Source organism: Myxine glutinosa, chromosome 8 (assembly GCF_964187855.1).
Source record: "Myxine glutinosa chromosome 8, kmMyxGlut1.1, whole genome shotgun sequence".
Lineage (NCBI taxonomy): Eukaryota > Metazoa > Chordata > Myxini > Myxiniformes > Myxinidae > Myxine > Myxine glutinosa.
The window spans coordinates 128,918,635-128,943,959 of NC_136268.1; the positions used below are offsets into that span (position 1 = coordinate 128,918,635).

Genomic DNA, 25,325 nt, shown 5'->3' on the forward strand with positions numbered 1-25,325 from the left:
TTATAACTCAACACAACTCCTCTGACACATGAAGCTTAAAATTCGTTTTACGTCATTAATAATATGAGTCAAATATAACTTGACAGCAAGATGAGGCAAATGTGTATTTATTTATTTATTTATTTAATACAACAAGCAAACACAACTTTCCAGCTGAAACTTATATGGAACAAGTCAATTCACATTCGTTTGATGTTGTTGTGAACGAGCTGTTCATGGATTTCTTGATTCAACGCACCCGAACAAATGGATCAGCTGTGGTGGATCCAAGGCCTCCAAGATCCCTGGACCTGATACCCTGTGATTTCTTTCTTTTCTTTTTTTGTGGAGTTTCATCAAAGACAGGGTCTATGCCAAAAGCCCACAGTATTGAATAAGCTACAATATTATATCAGTAATGCTGTTATTGATCACAACACATCATTAATCCCATGCCATCTGTGCAAAGGTTACGGACAATTTATTTCAATATCTCCAGACGTCTATCTAAAGAGAAGGTGCACACGTTGTGTACTGAACGAAACTTCAAACTTTACTCGAACTGTTCCATATTCAACTGGAAAGTTGTGTATTCTTGTTTGAGTTCAATCAATGAAAATGAGTACCTATATGAGGTAAAAAAAAACACCTTTAGAGGCCATTTTAAAGGTGTTTTTTTTTTACCTCATATACAGTAGGTACTCATTTTCATTGATAACTTGATAGTACCTATATGAGGTACCTATTTGTATATATACCGTAGTACAGGTTGAACCATAAAGAAGTCCATCTTTTCAGTATTGAAATATTCTGTTGTTATTTATATAGGCAGAGCATTAATTTTTGACAGAACAAATATATTTCACAAAATGAATATATATATATATATATATATATATATATATATATATATATATATATATATATATATATATATATATATGTATATATATATATATAATTAATATATATATATATATATATATATAATGAATATATATATATATATAATGAATATATATATATAATGAATATATATATATATATATATATATAATGAATATATATACAGTGGAACCTCGACTTACGAGTGCCCCAACTTACGAGTTTTTCGAGATACGAGCCGTCACTCTGGCAGTTTGTTGCTTTGAGATGCGAGCCGAGATCCGAGTTACGAGCTTTCGCCACCCGGTCACGTGGTTATCTTGCCGTGCACGTACAGTATCTCCGGCGCAAAACGGCTCTCTCAGGGTCAAACTCGGTATCGTTTTGAGCGCACGGTTCAGACCTTCAAGAAAAAGTTTATTTTGTAAATATCGAGCCACGCGTTCAAAAGATATGACTGGTTTTGTTCGCCGGCACGTCGGTGCTCGAATCGGCTCGCGGTAAAATCCAACACGTCCTTTGTCGGGTCCGTCTGAACCAACCACGGGGCCTAGAAGGCTGGGACTGGTCTCAAAAGTTAGGTCTGGATCATATCTCGAAACGCTGGAAGCTGCACCTCTGTGATAATCTTGTGGACCATGACAAGAGATCGTGCGACACGTGGTTATCTTGCCGTGCACGTACAGTATCTCTGTCGTAGTATAGCGCTGCATTTTAGTTTTCGCATTTCGGTTATTTTGAGTTTACGCAAAACGGCTCTCAAACTCGGTATCGTTTTGAGCGCACGGTTCAGCCCTTCAAGAAAAAGTTTATTTTGTAAATATCGAGCCACGCGTTCAAAAGATATGACTGGTTTTGTTCGCCGGCACGTCGGTGCTCGAATCGGCTCGCGGTAAAATCCAACACGTCCTTTGTCGGGTCCGTCTGAGACAACCACCGGGCCTAGAACGCTGGGACCGGTCTCCTTGGATAGGCCTGGATCAGATCTCGAAACGCTGGAAGCTGCACCTCTCTGTGATAATCTTGTGGACCATGACAAGAGATCGTGCGACACGTGGTTATCTTGTCATTGCAAGTACAGTATCTCTGCCGTCAACTTGTTCAGAGTGCCGGCGATAGCTCGCCTTCTCTTTGTGGAAAACACGGTGAGATCCTTAACATCCAACAACTAATGGGACGCAAACGGGGCGCCCAGTTTAGCGGTACACACATTGATGAATCACCCTGCCTGTGATTCACCCATGACAGGTTATAGCTGGGTCGGGATTCAAACCCAGGCTGGACAGTTTAGACTTTAGAGTCAAGTGTGCGTACCTCCAGTCCAGGCCATCCTGCCAGCTTGTATGCTGGCATACAGGTGAAATATAAAGCGCGAGATATTTTTATATATACTGTATATTTAAAAAAAAATTGGTGTGGTTTTTGGCGGGCTGGAACGGATTAATAGCATTTCAATGCATTTCAATGGGGAAATTTGATTTGAGATACGAGCAATTTGAGTTACGAGCTCGGTCACGGAACGGATTAAACTCGTAAGTCAAGGTTCCACTGTATATAATATATATGTATATATATATATATATATATATATATATATATATATATATATATATATATATATATTTATATATATATAAAACTCGTCTTTTAACAGCCATGCACAAAGCAGCTGGACATACGCAAAAAAAAACATCGTCTACGAGCTGCGAGCATGACCTGCTCCTGTGTTTGCTGCTGTTTGTTTCGCGTTTTCATGGCTTTTGCAGGATATCCTGCAATTAACACTGTGAACTTCTTTATGTGATATCCCGTCATTCACACTGTGAACAGCTTCAGGTGATATCCAGCCGCTGTTCAAAGGTGAACATTGCTTCGCGGGATATCCCACCAGCTGCATAACACGTCATCCCTGCGAGTTACTGAACATAATGGAAACACTCCACAGTTATCTATTAATGCAATCGGCTGTCTCCCTTTTCGCCATTGAAACAATGCCACGGCATGCATTCGCGGATTTTCATCGACATTCGTGGATTATTGCCGATATTCGTGGGTTTTGTCTCGCCATTTCCGGGACTTTAATCAACCTTCGCGGATTATCGTCGACATTCTCGGGATTTGCCTCACCATTTGGGGATTTTGCCTCGCCATTCGTGGATTTTGCCTCGCTAGTCGCAGATTTTCATGATTCGGGAACCAATCCCCCCTTTTTCCAGTGAAACAATGCCCCGCTATTCGCAGTTTCACAATTCGCGGCATTTCTCAGGGACAGAAACGCATCCCCCATGAATAGCAGGGTCCGACTTTTATATATATTTATTTATATTTATTTATTTTATATATATATATATATATATATATATATCTATATATATATATATATATATATATATATATATATACACAAGTCGGACCCTTATATATATATATATATTGTCAATATATATATATTGTCGCGCGGAGCCTTTTGATTAATACCAGACTACCAGAGGCTCGCAGATGGACCGAAAACGGCTTTAATTGAGGCGACGGCCAAACATGGACTCAACTATGGACGCGGGAGGAAGAAGGAAAGTGGGAGCTGCAGTAAAAGCTTACCTGGAGCGCGCCGACGGCAGCTTCGATCCTGCAAGGAAATTAACTCGACACGGACCCAAGCTTTTGAATGGAAGGGGAAAATAATACAAGGGTTTATTAAATAAAAGGACGGGACAGGAAAACGCGATATTAACTAAGACTCCTAAATTGGGATCCCACACACCAGACATCAACACAAACAGGGGACTGAATCACGAAAATAACACGTTCGTTATGTAGTGTACGTGGCGTGCGGTCTTATCTGGTCTCGTCGTCTTGCAGTGTAACACGGCCCCGCTCGCGTGCCACCAGGCCCCGCTCCAAGCCTCTCGCCACTCACGAGGTCCGTGCACCAAGCTCCAAAGCACCGAGCACCACGTGTCCAACGCCCCAAAAGCACCACACAGCCCAAAGCACCACCAGCGATCTCCACACAAGGTCGATCTCCAGTCACGATCGGTCTGCCAAGACGAAGAGAGCATGCTGCGCAAGACGAAGCGCTGGATGTCCAACAGCGAGCTGCGCAAAACAAGAACCGGATGTGCTCTCTCTGAAATGTCATTCGGCACGCGCTGATATAACCTTGCAGACGCGGACATGGCTTCAGGACGTCGATCTTTAATTTTCGACAAGCTTTCGACCAACAAAGGTCTTCTTCTTAGTCGTCCCCAAGTTCAACGGACTATATATATATTGTCTAACCTTGACATTCACGGGGGATACGTTCCTGGAAAATGTCGCGAATGTGGGGGCATTCTTTCAATGGAAAAAGAGGGATAGGTTCCTGGTGTTTGTGATGCATGAAAAATGCTGTGAATGGCAATACCACCTGGGGCATCGTTTCAGTGGAAAAGGGACGGGGGGGGGGGGGGTAGTTCCAAATTAATGGGGGAAAAATATGGTTCCTGGTGGTTCCAGACCTATGGGGGAAAATTTTTAAAGTTAAAAAAATTTCTGACCACAAATGGTTACATGGTTACATGACCACAAATGGTTACAAAACCACATGATTACAGTTTCATTTAAAAAATGCTTACAAATAAAAAAAAACCGACAACACAAGGTACCGTTTCTAATGTTTATAGAAGGAATTGTACTTACAGTTTATTAAAAGTACTTAACCAACCATACCGTAAAAGTAAAAAATGAACAGCAGGTGTCCTTCAAAATTTTATTTACACAAACACACACAACTTTTCAAATGATGATGATGAATAATTTAAATACAGTGAACTCAATTAATTCCTCTGTCGACGACGTATGTGACATGACGGTGCTGATGAGTTGTGCACTGAAAGGAATGTAGGTTCGGGCACAGAAGCAGACGTAAGTGAGGGTTCTGAAGCCAATGCAGGTGAGGTCGCTTATGAGTTGTGCACTGAAGGGGAGGCTGAAGAGGGCGCAGATGAGGTCACTGATGAGACATGCTTGCTGAGTGGGAGAGGTTACTGATGCTCTTGAGGTGGAGGGACCAAGGCAGAAAAAATGCATGATTGAGAGCTTCCTGGCAGATCACCACAGGTTTTGATGTATGTCCTTGTATGGGAGCATCACATCATCTCATCCCCTCTTGAAGTTGAGGTAATGCTCCATGATCGGGTCGGCGTTTTGCACCATGTCGGCAACTGCATGCATGTCCCGCAGCCCCTCACACAGAAACTTGACCATGAGGTTGGACTTTGGCACTTCTTCCTCCTCATCACTGCCTGCCTCCTCCTCCTTTGAAGTGATGCAACACATCCAAGATGTAATACTGCATGGTGAGCCTTCTCCGAGGTTGTGGCTGCGGTACATTGATGACACATTCGTGATCATAAAGAAGGCAGATGTTGACCGTTTCCACACTAAGATCAATTCAACATGGCTGTTACGTGGTCCCCTCGGTGAATACCTGGTCTCGGTGACCCCCGGACCGTGAGAGGAACTTCGCCAGAAAGCTGTATTATATATGCGCTTTCGCCACGCAATCCATATGAATTTCACCCAAGAGACAACTGATGTTCAAGGATATATTTCAATGGTAATGATACCATACAATTTCAATGATACCACCACGGAGATTTTCCCCGAGCAATCAACAATACACAACCATCAACAATTCCCAACCCACAATCAATTCCCTATGATTAAGATGGCCATCTTATATACGTGTGTCCCGGTGAGTACTCACGACCCCCTTTTGGTCTCGGTCCCGCACAATGTCTCTGGGCCCCTCCTGACCAAGATGATGGTCGGCGTCGCCGCACTCGGGCGGTTGAACGAACCCCGGGTGGACGTGTTTCCACCGGGCAGGTATCGTACCCGGCACCCCGGCTACAGCCCCTCGCGGCCACGCGAAGCGGGGACGGGAAAGCAAGCCAACAGCCCCACGCCGCTTGCCAGGCGTGTTAGGCCCCAACGGGCGACCCGTACGCGTCTTTTTAGACGGTGTCGCGAACGGCGCCAAACGCTGGGTCGGGGCACGGCCACACGACAGTTTGACGTCCACCGGGCAGGTATCCGTCCCGGTAACTCCTCTCGCCAGACAGGCTCGGGAACGCCGCTTTTCCACACGGCTCAATCAATCCCACCTTTCGTCGGTGCCGGGCGAGAAAGAAGAATCCTCGTCCTTTTTCCCTCGTGTCTTTTCCTCTTCCGTTTCCGGTCACTTCCGTTTCCGGCCCCTTGTTCAGAAGGGCTCCTGACCCTCCAATCACAACAACCCTTAATATACTACACACGGATAAGCAAAGACCTGAATGGTAATCCACATACATTCACATAAATATGTAACACTCCCCCCCTTCAAGAAAGAAAGTTTGAACCCAGCGAAAACTTTCTTTGCCGGCCAATTTGGAGAAACAAACCAGATAACTCAACCCCCCCACATTATCAGTTCCCCCCGGGCACAGTTATCACTTAAAAATAAAGCAACCAACATTTCACCACACCCCCTCCAGATTACTCCCTCTGGACTAAGCACCAGCAACGACATTGTCCCTGCCAAATCAAACTCCATCTCATGACCCTCTGACTTTGACCGTCAGTTTCTTGTGAATGAAGGTTAAGGGGTTGATCAAAGATCCAAAGTTAAGCAACTCGATAGCACTTTTTCCGGGAGGCCAAGCCGAGTATTCACTACATGGATGCCTTTAGGAACGCGGAGTTCACGGTTAGTCCGTGCAGGAAAGTTCTCTACATGGGCGCCTTGAGGAACATGGAGTTCACGGTTAGTCCGTGCATGAAAGTTCACTACATGGACGCCTTTAGGAACGGCGTTCACGGTTAATTCGTGTAGGAATCTTGGCTCGGCGGCTCCGCCGCATTCAGTGCTTCAACTTCTCAGAACTTCCCTAATAATTAGGGTGGGACCACTTGTCCCTGTAGTCCCATGAATAGCGGTCTCCTTCTCGGCCACTACTTTGCCAATCCTTCCTTCGGGAGCGGCCGTAACTCAGGGAGCCTCCATAATAATATTGATTGCGGCCACCACCAAAACTACCGCCCAGTTGTCCTCTCCTGTAGACCTCTCGACGCCTACGAAATGCCTTCCCTACTGTTATGGTCCGACCCTCCAAATCCTTGCCATTCCAATTCTTCTCTGCCTCTCTGGCGTCTTTTGTGCTGGCAAACGTGACAAAGCCGAACCCTCTTGACTGTTGCGTTTCCCAGTCTCTTACCAACCGCACTTCCACCAGCGGCCCATATCTGTTGAAGACAGAGGTCAGAACTTCTTCCTCTGTTTTGAAGTTCAGTCCCCCTACAAATAACTTGGCACTTTTGTCGCCATCCCGAGCTGGTGTGGTGTTATTTTCCCTGCTGGGCTCTTTACCAACCCTCAGGTTACCATAAACTTGACCCCCTGCCAAATCATTCCCGATAACCACAGATACACCCTCTACAGGAAGCGTGGCTTGTAAACCGACGGTGACCGGTCCTGACACCAAATCGGACTCCAAATGGATGACATGAAGGGGAGCACTAACACCGCCCCCGATCCCCTGTAAACGAACACTATCCCCCGTTGCCGTCTCCTCAGACCATGGCAAAATGCCTTCAAGCATTAAAGATTGATGTGCCCCTGTGTCCCTCAATATCCTAACCGGTTTCCGGTTAGTCGAGGCTCCATCCCGTGACACAAACCCCTCTGAAATAAATGGTTGGTAACCCTTTTGATGGCGATTTCTCACAATGGCCATTGCGTTTGGAGTCGTAGTAGTCGGACTCCGCTCTGGGTCTTCGCTTTTCATGCGGTAACAACTGGACATCAAGTGTCCAGGTTTCTTGCAAAAAGCGCAAGTAGGCCCGGAGGAAAAACTCGTGGTCTGCCTCGGGCCCCCCGAACTATAAGTTTGTCTTGGGCCCGCATCCCTCTGATTTCGAACAGGTGGGGTATCATAGTTGTCCCCATAATCATCTCGAGGCCGCCGCCATGTATGGTCGTTCTCCGCACCTGCTGTTCCCCACCTCCCCTGCGGAGATCTAGGCGAGGAGTTAGGTTCGTGGACCCCTATTCGGTGGGTTAAGGCATAATCATCTGCCATAGTGGCTGCGTCCCACAACTTCGGTACTTTCTTTTCCTGCAGGTACACTTTGATGTCCTCGTGGACACACTGCTGGAATTCCTCCACCAGGATCAAGTCCCGCAATGTTTCGAAGTCTTTCCCGACTCCTTTTGACTCACACCACCGATCAAACATGTTTTCTTTCACTCTGGCAAACTCCACATGGGTCTCACTCTCCCTCTTCCTGGCATTCCTGAATTTTTGCCTGTAAGCTTCCGGAACCAACTCATAGGCCTTGAGGATGTGCTTCTTCAGTACCTCATAATCTGCACATTGGTCCATTGGTAGCGCCGAATAAATTTCCTGAGCTTTCCCCACCAGCACACTTTGCACGAGTATGGTCCAGGCCTCCTCCGGCCAGTTTAATTGTCGAGCCACTTTCTCAAAGTGTGGGAAAAATTTTGCGACCTCCTTTTCACTGAACGGTGGCACCAGCCTCACATGTCTGCCCACATCCCAGGTTTTCTGGTTAGGTGTCGACCCCGTCAGCAAGGGTGGTGCCTCTCCCCGTTCTCTCATTAACTCCAGCTCCTTGAATTTGATTTCTTGCTGAAGCTCCATGTCACGTTCCTTTAATTCCCTTTCCGCTTTTCTCTCCTCTGCTTCGAGGTCCCTTGCAGCTCTCCTCTCCTCCGCTTTTCTCCCTTCTAACCTTTCCTGGAGTTCTCTTTCCACTCTCCTTTCCTCTGCTTGTTTCTCTTCCCTCCTCTCTTCTGCTTTCCTTTCTTCTTCTGCTCTTTCCTTTTCTGCTTTCCTTTCCTCTTCTTTTAACCTTTCCTGGAGTTCTCGTTCCACTCTCCTTTCCTCTGCTTGTTTCTCTTCTCTCCTCTCTTCTGCTTTCCTTTCTTCTTCTGCTCTTTCCTTTTCTGCTTTCCTTTCTTCTTCTTTAATCCGTTCCTGGCTCCGTAATTGCAACTCCAGTTTCCGGAGCTCAACGTCTTCTGGTTCTTCGGGTAGCCACTCCCAGGCTAACTCGTCCCATGTTCCTAATCCCACCATAGATTCTATCACCGTGGCCTGCAACTCTGCCTTCCTCAAATTAGTTCGGACCTCCAAGTTAAAATGTTTGGCCAATTTCAAGAGGTCCGACTTTAGCAACGCTCGGAACTGTGCCTCACTCGGGGTTACCACAAAGTTCTGTGCCACAAACGCCATGGTGCCTATTGTTAACACCTGTTAACCTTCACCCAAGACTTTACCCCAATTTCTCAAAAAAAAAAAATTTACCAATTAATAATTAATTAATAAATTTTAATTAATAAAAAATTATTATTTTATTATGTTATACAATTTTAAATCCCGGACGTAGACCCAATTGCGAAACCGCAAATCGTAATTTGGACGAGCCCCCAATTCTGTTACGTGGTCCCCTCGGTGAATACCTGGTCTCGGTGACCCCCGGACCGTGAGAGGAACTTCGCCAGAAAGCTGTATTATATATGCGCTTTCGCCACGCAATCCATATGAATTTCACCCAAGAGACAACTGATGTTCAAGGATATATTTCAATGGTAATGATACCATACAATTTCAATGATACCACCACGGAGATTTTCCCCGAGCAATCAACAATACACAACCATCAACAATTCCCAACCCACAATCAATTCCCTATGATTAAGATGGCCATCTTATATACGTGTGTCCCGGTGAGTACTCACGACCCCCTTTTGGTCTCGGTCCCGCACAATGTCTCTGGGCCCCTCCTGACCAAGATGATGGTCGGCGTCGCCGCACTCGGGCGGTTGAATGAACCCCGGGTGGACGTGTTTCCACCGGGCAGGTATCGTACCCGGCACCCCGGCTACAGCCCCTCGCGGCCACGCGAAGCGGGGACGGGAAAGCAAGCCAACAGCCCCACGCCGCTTGCCAGGCGTGTTAGGCCCCAACGGGCGACCCGTACGCGTCTTTTTAGACGGTGTCGCGAACGGCGCCAAACGCTGGGTCGGGGCACGGCCACACGACAGTTTGACGTCCACCGGGCAGGTATCCGTCCCGGTAACTCCTCTCGCCAGACAGGCTCGGGAACGCCGCTTTTCCACACGGCTCAATCAATCCCACCTTTCGTCGGTGCCGGGCGAGAAAGAAGAATCCTCGTCCTTTTTCCCTCGTGTCTTTTCCTCTTCCGTTTCCGGTCACTTCCGTTTCCGGCCCCTTGTTCAGAAGGGCTCCTGACCCTCCAATCACAACAACCCTTAATATACTACACACGGATAAGCAAAGACCTGAATGGTAATCCACATACATTCACATAAATATGTAACAATGGCCAACACTACAATTCACGTGTGAAGTGGAACAAGATGGGTCTCTGGCATTCCTGGATGTACATCTTTCCAGGGACAGAAACTGAAAGTTGCACACGCAGGTGTACTGTAAACCTACTAACATGGACAAAAGTATTGGATTACTGTAGTGGCCATCCTGCCTGGCACAAACAAAGTTGTGTTAGCAGCTTATTAGATCATGCAAAAACACACTGCATTGACCGTGAACAACACCGGATGGAAATGCTGCACGTTACTCAACTCCTGCGAGAAAAATACGACCCAAATGATCCACCGTGAGGATCGGTGGATCGATCACGACCCAATTGATCCACCGTTTGCCCTTCACGTGACTCGTGGTGGTTCCTCTCGGCTCTCCCCCCGTTGGTATTTTTGTGCATATAAGATTGTTCACGGTTCTGTTTAAATATTATTTAAATATGTATAACCTTTCCCCTTCAGTGTTTTACTCAGTGGTATTTTACAACACGCTGTTTTTCTTCCTATTTAAAAGGCTTTTCTCAATTTCCTCTCCAACTCATTCCACCTCAAAAAAAAGAAATTCAATATCTTATACGTCTCCCTCACTACATGGTCTAAATTCACATTCATTCCATCCCTCCTCCATCATTCTGAACCGGATTGCTAACTTGAAAATCACAACAAACCCAATTTGTTTTCAATGTTCGTCTTTCATTAATCATCCACTTTCTAAACTCCCCTCTTGCCCCTCCCATCCAAATCCCTCCCCTTGCACCTACACTCCTAAACTCCCCCCTTGCCCCGCCACTCTTAAACTCCCCCCCTACCCCTCCACTCCTGAACTCCCCCCTTGCCCTTCCCCTCCTAAACTCCCCCCTCACTCCTCCCCTTCAAAACTCCCCCCCAACCCCTCCCATTCAAATCTCCCCCCATACCATTCCTCTCCAATTCTCCCTCCTCCCCCCTCTTCCTCAAAGCTGCCTCCTCCCCACTTCGTCTCCCTTCTATCTCATACCTCCACCCCCCCCCCCCAACCTTCTTCTTTCCTCTGCCCCCCCTCAAACAACCCCTCTCTGTGCCTCATCCCTTCACCTTCAAACCTTTCATCCTCCTCATCCTTCCCTTTCTTGGAACTCTTCTGCAATCGCTGACACACTAACAACTACTCTCCCTACCTCCCCCTCTCATCCTTCATCTTACCCTACTCCTCCCCTCCCCTGTCCTGTACCCGATGCTCCCCCTCTCTCTTCATTAACGGTATGGACCTCAAACATCCGGGGCCTTCGCTCAAACCTGACTGATCTCTCCATACAGGTTGCTTCTGACAATCCAGACTTGATCTGCTTAACAGAGACTTTCCTCCTTCAAGATGTCTCTGATTCCTTAATATCTCTTCCTGGTTACTCCCTCCTCCGGTATGATAGACCTGAGCCTCGGCCTGGTGGTGGGGTGGCTATCTTTATCAAAAACTCTCTTCCTCACTCTCCTTGCACTGCCCTCTCTCCTCCTCACCCCCAAGAGTACCTCTGGCTACGGCTTCCTCTCCGCTCCCACCTTTTGTTCATATGTGTTCTGTACCGTCCCCCAAACAGTGATGACTCCATCTACATTTCACTGTCTGACAACATGGGCCAACTTCTATCGACTCATCCCAACTCTCTCTTCCTCATATGTGGTGACTTCAATTGTCATCATGCTACCTGGTTGGGTGTGGGTTCCTCTCTCACCAGTCATGGCACCTCAGCAAAGGACTTCTGTGACTCACTGGGATTGACACAATCTGTCAATTTCCCGACCCGGATCTCAGCCAATGGAGTATCTTCTCTTCTAGACTTGGTTATGACTAACTTCCCTGCTAATGTCTGCTGCTCTTCTTCTGCTTCAATCGGTTCTTCTGATCATGTGCTTGTCAAAGTGGACATCTCTCTGGCCATTCTCAGAGAGCCTCCTCAGCGTCGACGAGTCTGGCATTTCACTCAGGCCGACTGGGACGGTCTTCAAGCAGCCATCAATCGTCTGGATTGGTCTCCCATCTCCACTGCCTCTGACATCAATTCTTCCTGGGAATTCTTCCAAAGCAAACTGATCTCTCGCATGCACAGATTTATCCCATCTCGCCTTCAGTTGTCTTACCCTTCCTCCCGTCCATGGTACACTGAATCTTGTGGTGAGGCAGTTGCCCTGAAACAACTTGCCTTTGCCTCTTGGAAGGCTAATCCAACTGAAGGAAATCTCAGTTCCTTCCACCAAGCTCGGAACAAGTGTGTGTCTACCCTCAGGAGTGCCAGGAAGCACTATCTCTCCTCACTCAAGAATGAACTCTCAAACCTGTCTCCTTCCTCCAAATCCTGGTGGCGTCTGGTCAAATCCGTTTCTGGTGTTTGTTCCCCCTCCATCCCCTCCCTTACCTCAAATGGCCACACAGTTGACATCGCACGTGACAAAGCCGAATGCCTCAACTCTGTGTTTGCCTCAAAATCCTTAGTCCCAAACCCATCTCTCTCTGTTCCCACCTTTCCCAGTCGAACCAAACTGCTCCTGGATGCTGTGACCTTCTCTCCTGACAAGGTGGAGGAGTTTTTGTCAAACCTCGACTCTGATTCTGCAACTGGACCAGATGGCATCAGCCCACGGGTCCTAAAATCCTGCTCTGCCGCTCTATCTCACCCTCTCTCTGTTCTTTTCACCCTATCCTTTGCTCAAGGTCATCTGCCAGCATCCTGGAAATCAGCAAACATTACCGCTTTACACAAAAAAGGTGCAAAAACAGATCCTTGCAACTACAGACCAATCAGCCTGCTCCCAATTATCAGCAAAGTCATGGAATCCATCATTGCTTCGGATATGAAATCTTTCCTCTTCTCCAATGGCTTGATCTCTGATCATCAATTTGGTTTCAGACCAGGTCACTCTACTCTGGACATGCTGCTTCTGCTGTCTCAACAATGGATGGAGGTCCTCAATGCCAAACAGGAAATCAGAGCTGTCTCCCTTGACATATCACGTGCCTTCGATACGGTCTGGCACCCAGCTCTGCTCACCAAACTCTCCTCCTATGGTATCCATGGAAATCTCCATGCATGGCTTGCGGACTTCCTCTCTGGTTGTAGTCAACGTGTGGCCCTGAATGGATTTCTCTCATCTCCCCTTCCCGTTCAGGCTGGAGTTCCCCAAGGCAGTGTGCTGGGCCCTGTGCTTTTTCTGGTCTTTATCAATGATCTCTCCGACTCTCTGGAAAATCCTCTGTATCTCTTTGCTGATGACTCCACTCTCTGCCGCTCCATGCCTCTTCCCTCAGATCGGCAGTCCGCAGCCTCCTCACTCTCTGAAGACCTGGACAAATCACAGACTGGTCAAACATGTGGAACATGTCTTTCAATCCTGACAAATCTCACACTCTTACTAGGTCTCTCCGAAAAGATCGACTGGACAACCCTCCCATCTACTTTCTCAACAATCCTCTCCAAGAAGTTCTGTCGCTCAAGCTTTTGGGTCTCACCATCTGCCATGATCTTTCTTGGGAAAACCACATTTCCAAGCTGGCCTCCAAAGCCAGTCGCCGACTGGGCATCCTCCGTCGTGCGAAGTCCTTCCTAGGCACACCTGAGCTCCTCACCACATACAAGGCTTTCATCCGCAGCTCAATGGAATACTGTTCTCCCCTATGGGCTAGTGCTCCTGCCTCACACCTGGCTCGGCTTCACGCTGTTGAATCCAAAGCTTTCAGAATCATTGGAATCTCCCGCGATGAAGCTATCTCTGAGGGCCTTTCACTCACTCACCGCAGGCAGGTAGGTGGTCTTTCTGTCTTCTACCGACTCCTCTCCGGCCTTGCTCCCCCAGCTCTCTCTGTGCTCTGTCCCCCAAATATTCCTACAGGTCGCACAAGATCTGCCAGCCACCCTCTGATGGTTAAACTGCCGAAATCTCGGCTCTCTGCTCACCTTCACTCTTTCATTCCTCTTTTCTCCCGCCTCTGGAACAAACTCCCACACTCACTTCAATCACACTCCTCCCTCCAGGTCTTCAAAACAGCTGTTCACCACCATCTCTTATCTTCCCCCATCCAAAACCTTGATCTTTTCTACCCCCACTAATTCACCCCAGATCCACCTTGTTTGAAATTCCAACTTCTTTCCTGGAAGTCTTGGCAGTGTCCATATGTTTTATACCTCTCCCACCCCCCCCCCCCCCCTTCCCATGCCTCTCCCCCAAAGCCCTCTCCCTCCCACAGTTCTCTTGATGTCTCCATGTCTCTCGGTCCCTGCTCTCAAATGTTGTGTTTGTGTCCTTCCCCCTCTCTCCCCATCTTGTCTACCGCTGCCGATGTTATTTGTTTTGTGTGTCTGTTTGTCTTTCTGTGTGATTAATGTTCGCTCTTTCACGAGCCTCGATCTTGTATACAAAAAAAAAAAAAAAAAAAAAATGCATTTATCAAATCTTGTCGCTGGAAATCCAACTACAGCAGCAACAATCCAACCACACCGACACACACGGTGGCACTTCCATACATACAACACGCTTCTGAAACCACAAGCATCCTTACGAGCACAGCTGTCAAAGCCAAAAGACCACGTGAACAAATTTGACAGAAAGAATGCCACCTACAACATACAGGGTGGGCCAAAAGTCACTGAAGGTTTTCTTTTTTTTTTTATAACTTTTTTATTTTAAAATAAAAATTAATGAAATAAATTGCAAATGGTAGTTTAATTCGTGGAATATTTTTTTTAGATTCATTGTGAAAAACAATGTACTGCAAATGGCCCCATTGGCTTCTTCGCAAAGTCTTGCTCTTTCCAAAATGTGATCCATTACAGAGGACAAAACTCCTTGATTAATCGCTGCAATTTCCTCAGAAAAATCAGGATCATTCCTTACGAGTTGCTGCGATTTGGTTGCAACTGTTAGTGGATTTGCTGGATCTTGAGGTGACATTTAGTGCACGATTTGAATCTTCTAAGCAAACAGCAACAAATCTTTCTTCATTATCCTTCGCTATTATGATTTTGTCATTCCGAGCTGGGTTTCACATTTACGAGTTGATTTTTCTGGGTTTTCGTTAACACTCTCCCTAACACTGTCAATGTTTTCTGGAGTACGACTTGTTTTTGGTCTTCCACTGCGGGCTGAGTCATGAACAGACCACGTTGACTCAATATGAGCAATCAAGTTCCGATTCGTGTTTGCTGATGGTTGTTCTTGACCATTAAAATGATTGCAGAATTTTCTTTGAGTTTGAAATATTGATTTCCCACTGGAGTAATAAAATTCAACACATTTCACGTGCTGGTCATTGGTAAATTTCTTCATATTGTATCTCCCTGGTCTTCTTTATCTGTTAAAAAAAAAAAAAAAACCTTCAGTGACTTTTCATCCACCCTGTACAATGGAAAAAGCCTAACCCTAACCCTAACCCTAACCCTAACAATTTACAGTTTATTATGGATTGCGCTGTTAACTATCTCTGAAATTTAATAACACGTTTGTTTTTATTTTAAAAGTTGACACATGTTTCAGCTTTTTCTAAAGTGATAGTTTCCTTTTTCCCCATGCTGTGAGGACTCAGTCATGGAAGTATATATGCAAAAACTTTTGTTTGTAATTGATATTCATCTCCTGTCAGTCAATTAACAGACTTTGGCACTGGCAAAGCTCAATCATTGGGTCATGTCCCATGCCTGTGCCATGGCTATGTGGCTATGTGGGCCTTTTTATTCATGGTGGTTGACCCAACAAGAGTATTTCTTGAAGATTTAATTTCACTTAATACTCCTGTCAAGGCAGGCAGCCACTTGAAGAATGATTGTGTTTGACTCATGAATCCTGGTTTTCATACACACAACCTTATCCTCCCTTAGAGTTCTTTTAACTTTCATAATGGTGTTCATGATATGAATTTCAGGAAAACATTTTTAATGGTTCAAAAGTCCATTTAAATTCCATGATGGTGCCATGATAATAGTAAATCCCTGTATATAATAAACGTTATTTACTGGAACAACTTGTTCTTCATCAACAATCATAATTTATTATTGTTTTGATTCTTTTACAGGGTGACCGTGGGCCACCTGGTCCTCCTGGTTCTCCTGGCCATCCTGGTCGGAAGGTAAAAACTTTAAATATCTACTCCATCATGCCCTGACATACAAACAAGGAAAAACAATATGCATTGCTATAAGTGACAATGCAAATGAAGCGAATTGAACACAAACAGTAAGGATATATAATGCTTTCATTTCCATGTTTGATAAATAAACATGAGAACCTGGCCCAAAATGCATACAATATGACAAAAGCGTTTTGTGGCAGTGAGCAATGAAAACTTACTATCACCAATTCAAAATGATGCTATAACATTCAGAATGTAAAAAAAGGGTTTGTCATCTCAAGAATATACTATACTTGTTGCAAAAGTACTTGTTCCCAGTGACGAGACAAGCAAGTGAAAGTACCTGGCCAGTGATGGGAAAAAGCCTAATTGTGTTGCACTCTTGGTTTCACTCAGAGCCAAACATCTGAGCTACTTATTCCAGCCACCGCAAAATGGTGGTGCAACATCGGGCGGCGGAGGTTGGATTTGTCTCAAAAGAGGGCAAAATATAGCTATTTTAAATTGTGTGCCACTCCATGAAGATCAATATTAAATCTACTTGAATCCAGATGTTTGTGTTGATTATGAAGATTACTGGAAATGCTCCGAACCTATTCAAATGTTCCGCCAGTTAAATGAAGCAGCCAACGGAAATGGGAGACACATGAACACACGGACAGATACCACGGTCCGCATTATGTTAAACAGTATATACAATTATACAAATAGAGGGTCCACCAAAATTCGTGACTGTGTTTCAAACAGCAATGTCGGAAATAAGAAGCATGTTGTACTGAATATATAAGATGGAAAAAAAGAACACACTTTGGAGATTGTTTACAATTTATTTTGTGAAAATCACATCCAGTAAGTGACCGCCACAGGCATCCACACAAAATTGTGGCCACTGCACAACACACTCCATCACTGATGCCAAGTGATTCCATCTAAATATTAAGGATTTCTCTTCAAATATTGTCCTTTAGTTCCTTTAAGGCCCTGGGTTTTGTATAGTATACCCTGTCCTTCAGGTAGCCCCAGTGAACACCTGTTGTCCTTTTTCATTATCTGACACAGTGAAGTCTCAGCAATCTGCAGTTCATGGGATCACCGTTTACACGATTTCTTTAGAGAGCGCACGACATCTTCATGGACAGCCGCAATGTTTGCTGCAGTTCTCACTGACCTCGGACGACATGACCTTTTTGCACTGCCACTGAACCAGTCTGTTGGAATGCTGTCACCCATCTCCTTATGGCTTTATCTGGTGGTGCTATTCTCGCTCCACGTGCTCTTCGGAATTCACACTGTGCGCACACAACACTGCAACAGTTTCGGAAGTACAGTTCCACAATCAGTGCTCTCTGCTGAAGTCTCCACTTATCCATGATAAATTCAACCCCTAGGATTGACCTGAAACAGAAAAACAAACAGTTTGTTATGGTCTATGTTATGGTATATATATTGTTATGGTCGCCCAATTTGGACCAGTGTCCTAATCCCAATCCTGACGAACCATTGTTATGGTAGACCAGGGGTGGACTTGGTTTTCCAAGTGGCCCTTTCAGAAAGAGTGAGAGTGTGAGATGTGTCAGGATTGAAAGACATATCCCATGTGTTTAACCGAAGTCGAAAGATGCCAGACACTTCTCCACCTTCTCAGGTCAAGAAAAACAGAGGCCAGGAGCAGTTGGGTATGACTGGTTAGGGTGTGTACAGAGAACAAGAGGTTGGGGACACAAGATTTGGAAGCAAGAACCGAATTGAGGCATTTGGCCTTCTCACGAGTGGAGTCAGCTGTGGTGTAATTTGAGTGAGGGAAAGGTTAGTGTTATGGTGGGGGAAAGGATGTAGCATGCTACAGAAACATATGTAAACATAACCTCTGTAATGAAATTGTATCTAAGTTGAACCCAGGTGTTATGCTCTCTCCAACCACTGAGAGGCGTCTATAAGAACTCGGACGGCCATCGCTCCGGATCATTCCTGTGACATTTAATCTGTGACACGTAGACTCGAATGGTGCGTATATGTAGATGATCTAGGCTTGCTTGCACTGATTGATAATTGCTGAACTTCTCCTTGATTATATAATCCTGATATATTGCATGATCGTATTTTTACAGGATGTTGCCAGAGATCAAATTGTCATTAAACCTACTATTGGGACAATGTTGTGGATTTGACTTTCATAACAATTAATGACAATCTGTCTCTTCATCTTGAACGTGACACGAACGAGAGCGACATGACGAGTCACAAAATGTTCCAAGTGCCGATCTTCGGAGCAGACCCTCAAGCGGCGGACGCGGCCGCCGAATTGACACATTGGCTGAAAATCTTGGATAACCAATTCAAGGCTCAGGAAGCCGTCACCGATGAAACAAAACTAGAAGTACTGCAATCAAAGGTACACCATAATGTGTACAGGGCAATCGAGCTATGTGAAACGTTCGATGCAGCCGTGGCTGAGCTTAAGCGTATTTACATAAAAAAACGAAGCGCGGTCTATTCCCGTCATTTGCTCGCAATACGACGGCAACAGCCCACGGAGACTTTAGATCACTTTGCTCAAGACCTCCGACGTCTACTGAACGAGAGTGCCCCGGAGGTACGTACTCATGAACAAGTCTGTGATGACCTTGTTCACGATTCTTTCGTCGCAGGACTTAGGTCCCCAGTCGTCAGACAAAGACTTCTTGAAGAAGCCAATTTGACACTCGCCGAAGCACTCCGGCTATCTCACGTGTATACCCAAGCACGGGAACAATCCGACGCGTATGAACATCCACACGTCACTGCGGGGACATCTCGACAAACTTGACCGGAGAGAGCTACCGCCGAGGTCGTGGATGCAGCCTCAGCACCTCCGCCGGAATCGGAGACCCCGGCCACTCCCGAGGATCCCGATCCGGGCTTGACGGCAGCCGCTGCAGCTGGACCCAAGCCCGGAAGTAACGCTACGTGCTATTTCTGCGGGAATCGGAATCATCTCAGGTCTGTTTGCCCAGCTAAAAATGTGACACGTCATTTGTGCTCAAAGCCGGGTCATTTTGCAAAAGTTTGCCGATCGTTGCGGGGCAAACGAGCCCGCTCGACGATTAATGTGCTTATCGCCGAGCCAGCGGACCGAGCGGCGCACGGCGTGCCTCGCCCGACTTTGATGGGGATCGCCCCTTCCCGTGGGCCCCAAGCTGAGAGCTCGACCTTGGTGAGACTCGCCGCGCCGACTAAACAAGTGGCGCAAACACGACAGTACGCGGTGCGACCGTTCTTGGCCGGCATTCTTCCGACACCCTGCCAACTTCCTGGATCGGCCACCCGATCGGCTAATGTTGGCTTTGAAATTCCACGCGTGGCTCGAGCGCCCTCCGGAGGCTGCACGTATGATCTACATTCTACAAGCTACTGCAACGGCACGAAAGCTGGGAACTTCACGCGTGGCATGTGCGCCCTCTGGAGGCAGCACGACTGGCCTACAAACGACTTCAACGGCACGAAAGACTTTAGCTGGCGTTGGATCCACACGCGAGGCACGAGCGCCTCGCCTAGACGACTCGATAACTACAAGTCCACCTGGCCTGGCTCGTGCTATTATCCCACTCATGATCGAAGGAATTTTTGCTAATGCTTTGATTGACACAGGTTCCACGGATAGTTATGTGGATTTTCGACTTGTGCAAAAACATGGATGGCCGATTCTTGGGACAAGACGCCAAATCTTTATGGTCTCTCAGGGGCTATGGCTCAGCACAAAAGGGGAATGTCGACTTAAGCTTGTGATTAAGGGACGAATGTTTCCGGATGTGCATCTAATGGTCTTACCCGCATTATGTGCAGAAGTTTTGCTAGGACATGATTTTCTCAAGCGACATGGACGTTTGGAAATGGAATTTGGTGGCACTGATATGCTTGCTGTGTGTGCTCTTGCAGGGATCGAAATTGAGCCGCTGTCGCTGTTCCCCAATATGATCACGGACTGTACACCTGTAGCGGTTAAATCGCGACGCTACTCACGAGCTGACGCGCAATTCATTGCGGAAGAAACGGCCCAGCTATTAAAGGAAGGTATCATAGAACCTAGTCAGTCGCCATGGCGGGCCCAAGTTCTGGTGGTACGAAGCGAAGCGCATCGCAAACGCATGGTAATCGACTATTCACAGACGATTAATCGGTTTACACAGCTGGACGCCTACCCCCTTCCGGGAATGGACTCCCTGGTTCGACAGGTGGCACAGTATTCGGTCTATAGCACTCTCGATCTGCATAGTGCGTATCATCAAATCCCCATCTCCGAGGCCGATCGCATCTATACAGCGTTTGAATTGGGTCAAAGGTTATACCAGTTCACCCAGCTACCTTTTGGGGTCACGAACGGGGTCACTTGTTTTCAGAGGGCTATGGACGACCTCATCGCTAAGGAGAACTTGACCGATGTCTTTGTATATCTGGACAATCTCACGGTTTGCGGGTATGACCAGGAACATCATGTTGCTAATCTGAAGCGCTTCCTCGAGGTCGCGCAGAGGTATCGCTTAACTATGAATGAGGCTAAATGTCGTTATTCCACTCGCATGATAAATCTTCTGGGGTACACCGTGACCCACGGCTCTGTTGCTCCGGATAAGGAGTGTCTGCGACCCTTGCTCGACATGGCCCCACCCTGCGATCATGCTTCGTTGAAGCGTCTTCTCGGGCTGTTCGCTCATTATTCTAAGTGGGTACAAAATTTCTCCATGAAGCTCCGCCCACTTGTGGACTGCGAAGCGTTCCCCATGAGCCTTGCCGCCAAGGCCGCTTTCCATAGCCTTAAGTCCGACATCGCTGGCGCCGCCGTGGCGACGATTGACGAAAGTAAATCTTTTGTTTTGGAAAGTGATGCATCGGATCATGCGATAGCTGCAGCTCTCTCCCAAGGGGGCGCCCTGTGGCCTTCTTTTCACGAACTCTCTCCTCCGCTGAGCGGAGACATTCGTCTGTCGGAAAGGAGGCGTATGCCATCGTCGAGTCGATTCGGCGTTGGCGTCCCTACTTGCTCGGACGATGCTTCCAAATTATCACGGACCAACAGAGTGTTGCGTTTATGTACGACACCCAGCATGCTCAACGCATTAAGAATGAGAAAATCACTCGCTGGTGAATCAAACTCGCCGATTTCTGCTACACAATCAAATATCGCCCTGGGAGGGATAACCTGGTTGCCGACGCCTTATCGCGGCCGGCGACGTGTGCGGGCCTCATATCTTTGGAGGATCTGCGCGCTTTGCACGACACTTTGTGCCATCCCGGGGTGACGCGTTTTGCTCATTTTGTGCGAAGTCGTAACTTGCCCTACTCGGTTGAAGACATTCGCCAGATCTGTCGCAATTGTTCTGTATGTGCTGAACTCAAACCGCGTTTTTACAACCCTCCTATGGGAACACTGGTCTGAGCAACTCGGCCGTGGGAGAGATTGGCGATGGACTTCAAAGGGCCACTGCCAGCGTCACCGGCATCGAGTAACTCTCGTTACCTGCTCACTATCATTGATGAGTTCTCGAGATTCCCTTTCGCTTTCACGTGCGTATATATGACAGCCGCCACGGTTATCCGGTGCCTGCAGAACTTGTTTTCTATGTTTGGGAATCTGGCCTACGTGCATACCGACCGAGGTGCGGTGTTCCTGTCCCAGGAGATGAGGAACTTCTTACTCCAGCATAATGTCGCTTCTAGCTATACCACTCCGTATAGACCGCAGGCGAATGGACAGGTCGAACGCTTCAATGGTATAATATGGAGAGCCGTCATGCTAAGCCTTAAGTCCCTCGGCCGAGGCCTAGATAAATGGGCTTGGTCGTTACCTGCGGCACTGAACTCGATCAGGACTTTACTGTGTACGGCAACCAACCAAACTCCCCATGAACGGATGTTTCATCACCCGAGGAGTTCGGGTAGTATCCGATCTTTACCTAGTTGGCTTGCAGAACCGGGACCGGCTTACCTCAAACATGCGGTTCGCATGAGTAAGTACGATCCACTAGTGGATAAGGTGCAAGTACTCCAAGCTAATCCTGAGCATGCTCGTGTGTTGATGTCTGATGGACGCGAGTCAACTGTCTCCGTACGCCACCTGGCCCCTTGCAGGGAAATCGACGAACCAATTTACGAGTCTATGGACTCTCCCGTTGCTCCGCCTATGGAGCATCTGCCGGCCATCTCGCCGCCAAATACACCCCAACCTGTAGGCTCTGTGGTGCCACCTTCGTCACCTGACTTAGGCGGCTACTCCTACGCAGGGGACTCCGGACTTGGGGATGTAGTACCCAGTAGTTTCCAGACCCTTGCTGGAAGGGAAATTCGTCGCCCCGATCGCTACGGATGGACTGACTGACATGGACGGACAATTGCTGCCCTACTATTGCTGCTGCGTGCTTGATTCCTGCCTTAGCGGAAGTGTAGTTTTAACGGCGGGGAGAATGTAATGAAATTGTATCTAAGTTGAACCCAGGTGTTATGCTCTCTCCAACCACTGAGAGGCATCTATAAGAACTCGGACGGCCATCGCTCCGGATCATTCCTGTGACATTTAATCTGTGACACGTAGACTCGAATGGTGCGTATATGTAGATGCTCTAGGCTTGCTTACTGATTTATAATTGCTGAACTTCTCCTTGATTATATAATCCTGATATATTGCATGATCGTATTTTTACAGGATGTTGCCAGAGATCGAATTGTCATTAAACCTACTATTGGGACAATGTTGTGGATTTGACTTTCATAACAACCTCCATCCACCTTCGGTGGTAGAGGTAACAAGGTCCTACAACGTAGAGGTAATTCCACAGGAGACAAGTTTGAACGTTCAGTCTTGCAGTTGGACAGACTTTTTCTGGCTCTCCTGAGTGGACACACACTTGTTGTGGGCTTTGTGGAATCCTTTAGTCGCGTTTGCTTTCAATGAAGAGAAGGCAAGTTGTTGCAGAGCAACTGCCTCACCACAGGATTCAGTGTGCCATTGGCAGAAAGAAGTGTAGGATAACTGAAGACAAGATGGGATGGATCTCTGCATAAGAGAATGAAGGTTTATGTAGAAAAATTCCCAGGCTGAGACTAACGTCATCATTAGGCTGCATTTACGCAAAATATTAGGTTCCTAACTGATATAGTTTTGAGTGTATGGGAATTATTTAGGGGTGCTCAAATAAAGAAATCACCCTGTATTATCTTTCAAATGGAACATTACCCCAATTGCCCTGTCTTCTTCTGCTAGCCTTTAATGTTTGGAAAATGCAGAGTGTTGCCTTTGAATCACATCTGAGGGTAGTTCACAAGGTGATGCCAAAATGTATATTCATTTGTTGCATAATCGTTTGCGGAATGCATTTGTGTAGTATGGCGATGGCTGACAAACCGTAATATATTCTAATGGATGATGGTTGTATGTTTTCATCAGGGTCCAAAAGGTTACTCTGGTCCACCTGGCCATCCAGGTGAAATGGTAAGTGTTGCATGCATGATACTTTGACTTTCAGTCTATTTAATTCTAAGTACTTGATCTGGCCATCATACATCTTCAGATTAATGTACTTACTTGGCAAGGGCTTCCATTGCCAACTATGATAAACTATATTAACACTCCATTTAAGTGAAGGATACAACTGTCAAGCAGCTAACTATATAAATATATAAATAAAAAGAGAAAATAAAAACTGGGTATAAAACGAGAGCATGAAAACAAGGTTCTATTTAAAGCTCTATTTAACAAGGTTCAAACAAGGTTCAAGCTCTATTTAAAGGAAAGGGCTCAGATAAAAAATTACTAATGCAGTAAATACAACGTATTCATTGTGTTTTTGTCTGTTTATATTTTCTGGAGTAATGACTTATTTATGTATCATATACAATACTCATTTTTTGTGCATATTCATTGTGTGTTTGTAGAACTATTTATAATGATGTATTATGTACATATATATATATATATATATATATTGTTGCGGATTTGAGAATCCTGTGTTTTTTTTGTGTAAATATCACCCTCTAAGTAGTGTAATGAATCCTTGTAAATACCTCCGTTGTGTGTAAAGGTCAAAGGTCGACCTCTTAGTTACTCCATCGCAAGCACGTAGGCCATCATATACCCTTCTAAATAGTTATTTCCTTTTTATGTGTATTAATTTAAGGCTCTGTTACCCATTAGTTGACACTGCATTGCACCGAATTGAAATAAGATAGATTCCCTTCCATTCCCAAAGCCTCCATTGCCAACTGCATTGGGCGGTTTTCTTCATCCCAAAACTCCATTCAGCACGCGGTCAGCTCGGAGAAGAAAGGCGTGTCTCCACCGCGTCATAGGAGGGAGGAGTGAGCCAGCCCCGACCAACCAACCAAGCACGAGGGGTTTGGCTTGAGAGGGCGGGGAGAGAACGATCGGGCGGTTTCGCGAGCGTTCCAGGGTGTGGCGCAATAAAACCCGTCGCACGGAGCCTCCCACCGCAGTCCACTGGGAGCGAGTTGAGTTCAGTGGAGGAGGAGCAGCAGAGTGGAAGTGCGTAAGAGTTCAGTTGAGGAGGAGAGAGTGAGCTCTGGAGAGGAAAGCGAATGAGAATCGGCATGCCCTGCTCGCGATACCTCCATCTACATTTCACTGTCTGACAACATGGATCAACTTCTATCCACTCATCCCAACTCTCTCTTCCTCATATGTGGTGACTTCAATTGTCATCATGCCACCTGGTTGGGTGTGGGTTCCTCTCTCGCCAGTCATGGCACCTCAGCAAAGGACTTCTGTGACTCACTGGGTTTGACACAATCTGTCAAATTCCCGACCCGGATCTCAGCCAATGGAGTATCTTCTCTTCTAGACTTGGTTATGACTAACTTCCCTGCTAATGTCTGCTGCTCTTCTTCTGCTCCAATCGGTTCTTCTGATCATGTGCTTGTCAAAGTGGACATCTCTCTGGCCATTCTCAGAGAGCCTCCTCAGCGTCGACGAGTCTGGCATTTCACTCAGGC

The 25,325-nt window shown here is 46.5% G+C and overlaps 1 protein-coding gene across 1 annotated transcript in view; it reads left to right on the forward strand.

Annotated features, from left to right (window-relative positions):
* LOC137433187 (uncharacterized) overlaps window positions 1-25,325 on the forward strand; it is a 275,834-nt gene that overhangs the window by 6,504 nt on the left and 244,005 nt on the right. The window contains exons 3-4 of the mRNA XM_078783996.1: window positions 16,290-16,343; window positions 23,764-23,808. Coding sequence (XP_078640122.1) covers window positions 16,290-16,343; window positions 23,764-23,808 — 99 coding nt within the window. The remainder of the gene's footprint in view (window positions 1-16,289; window positions 16,344-23,763; window positions 23,809-25,325) is intronic.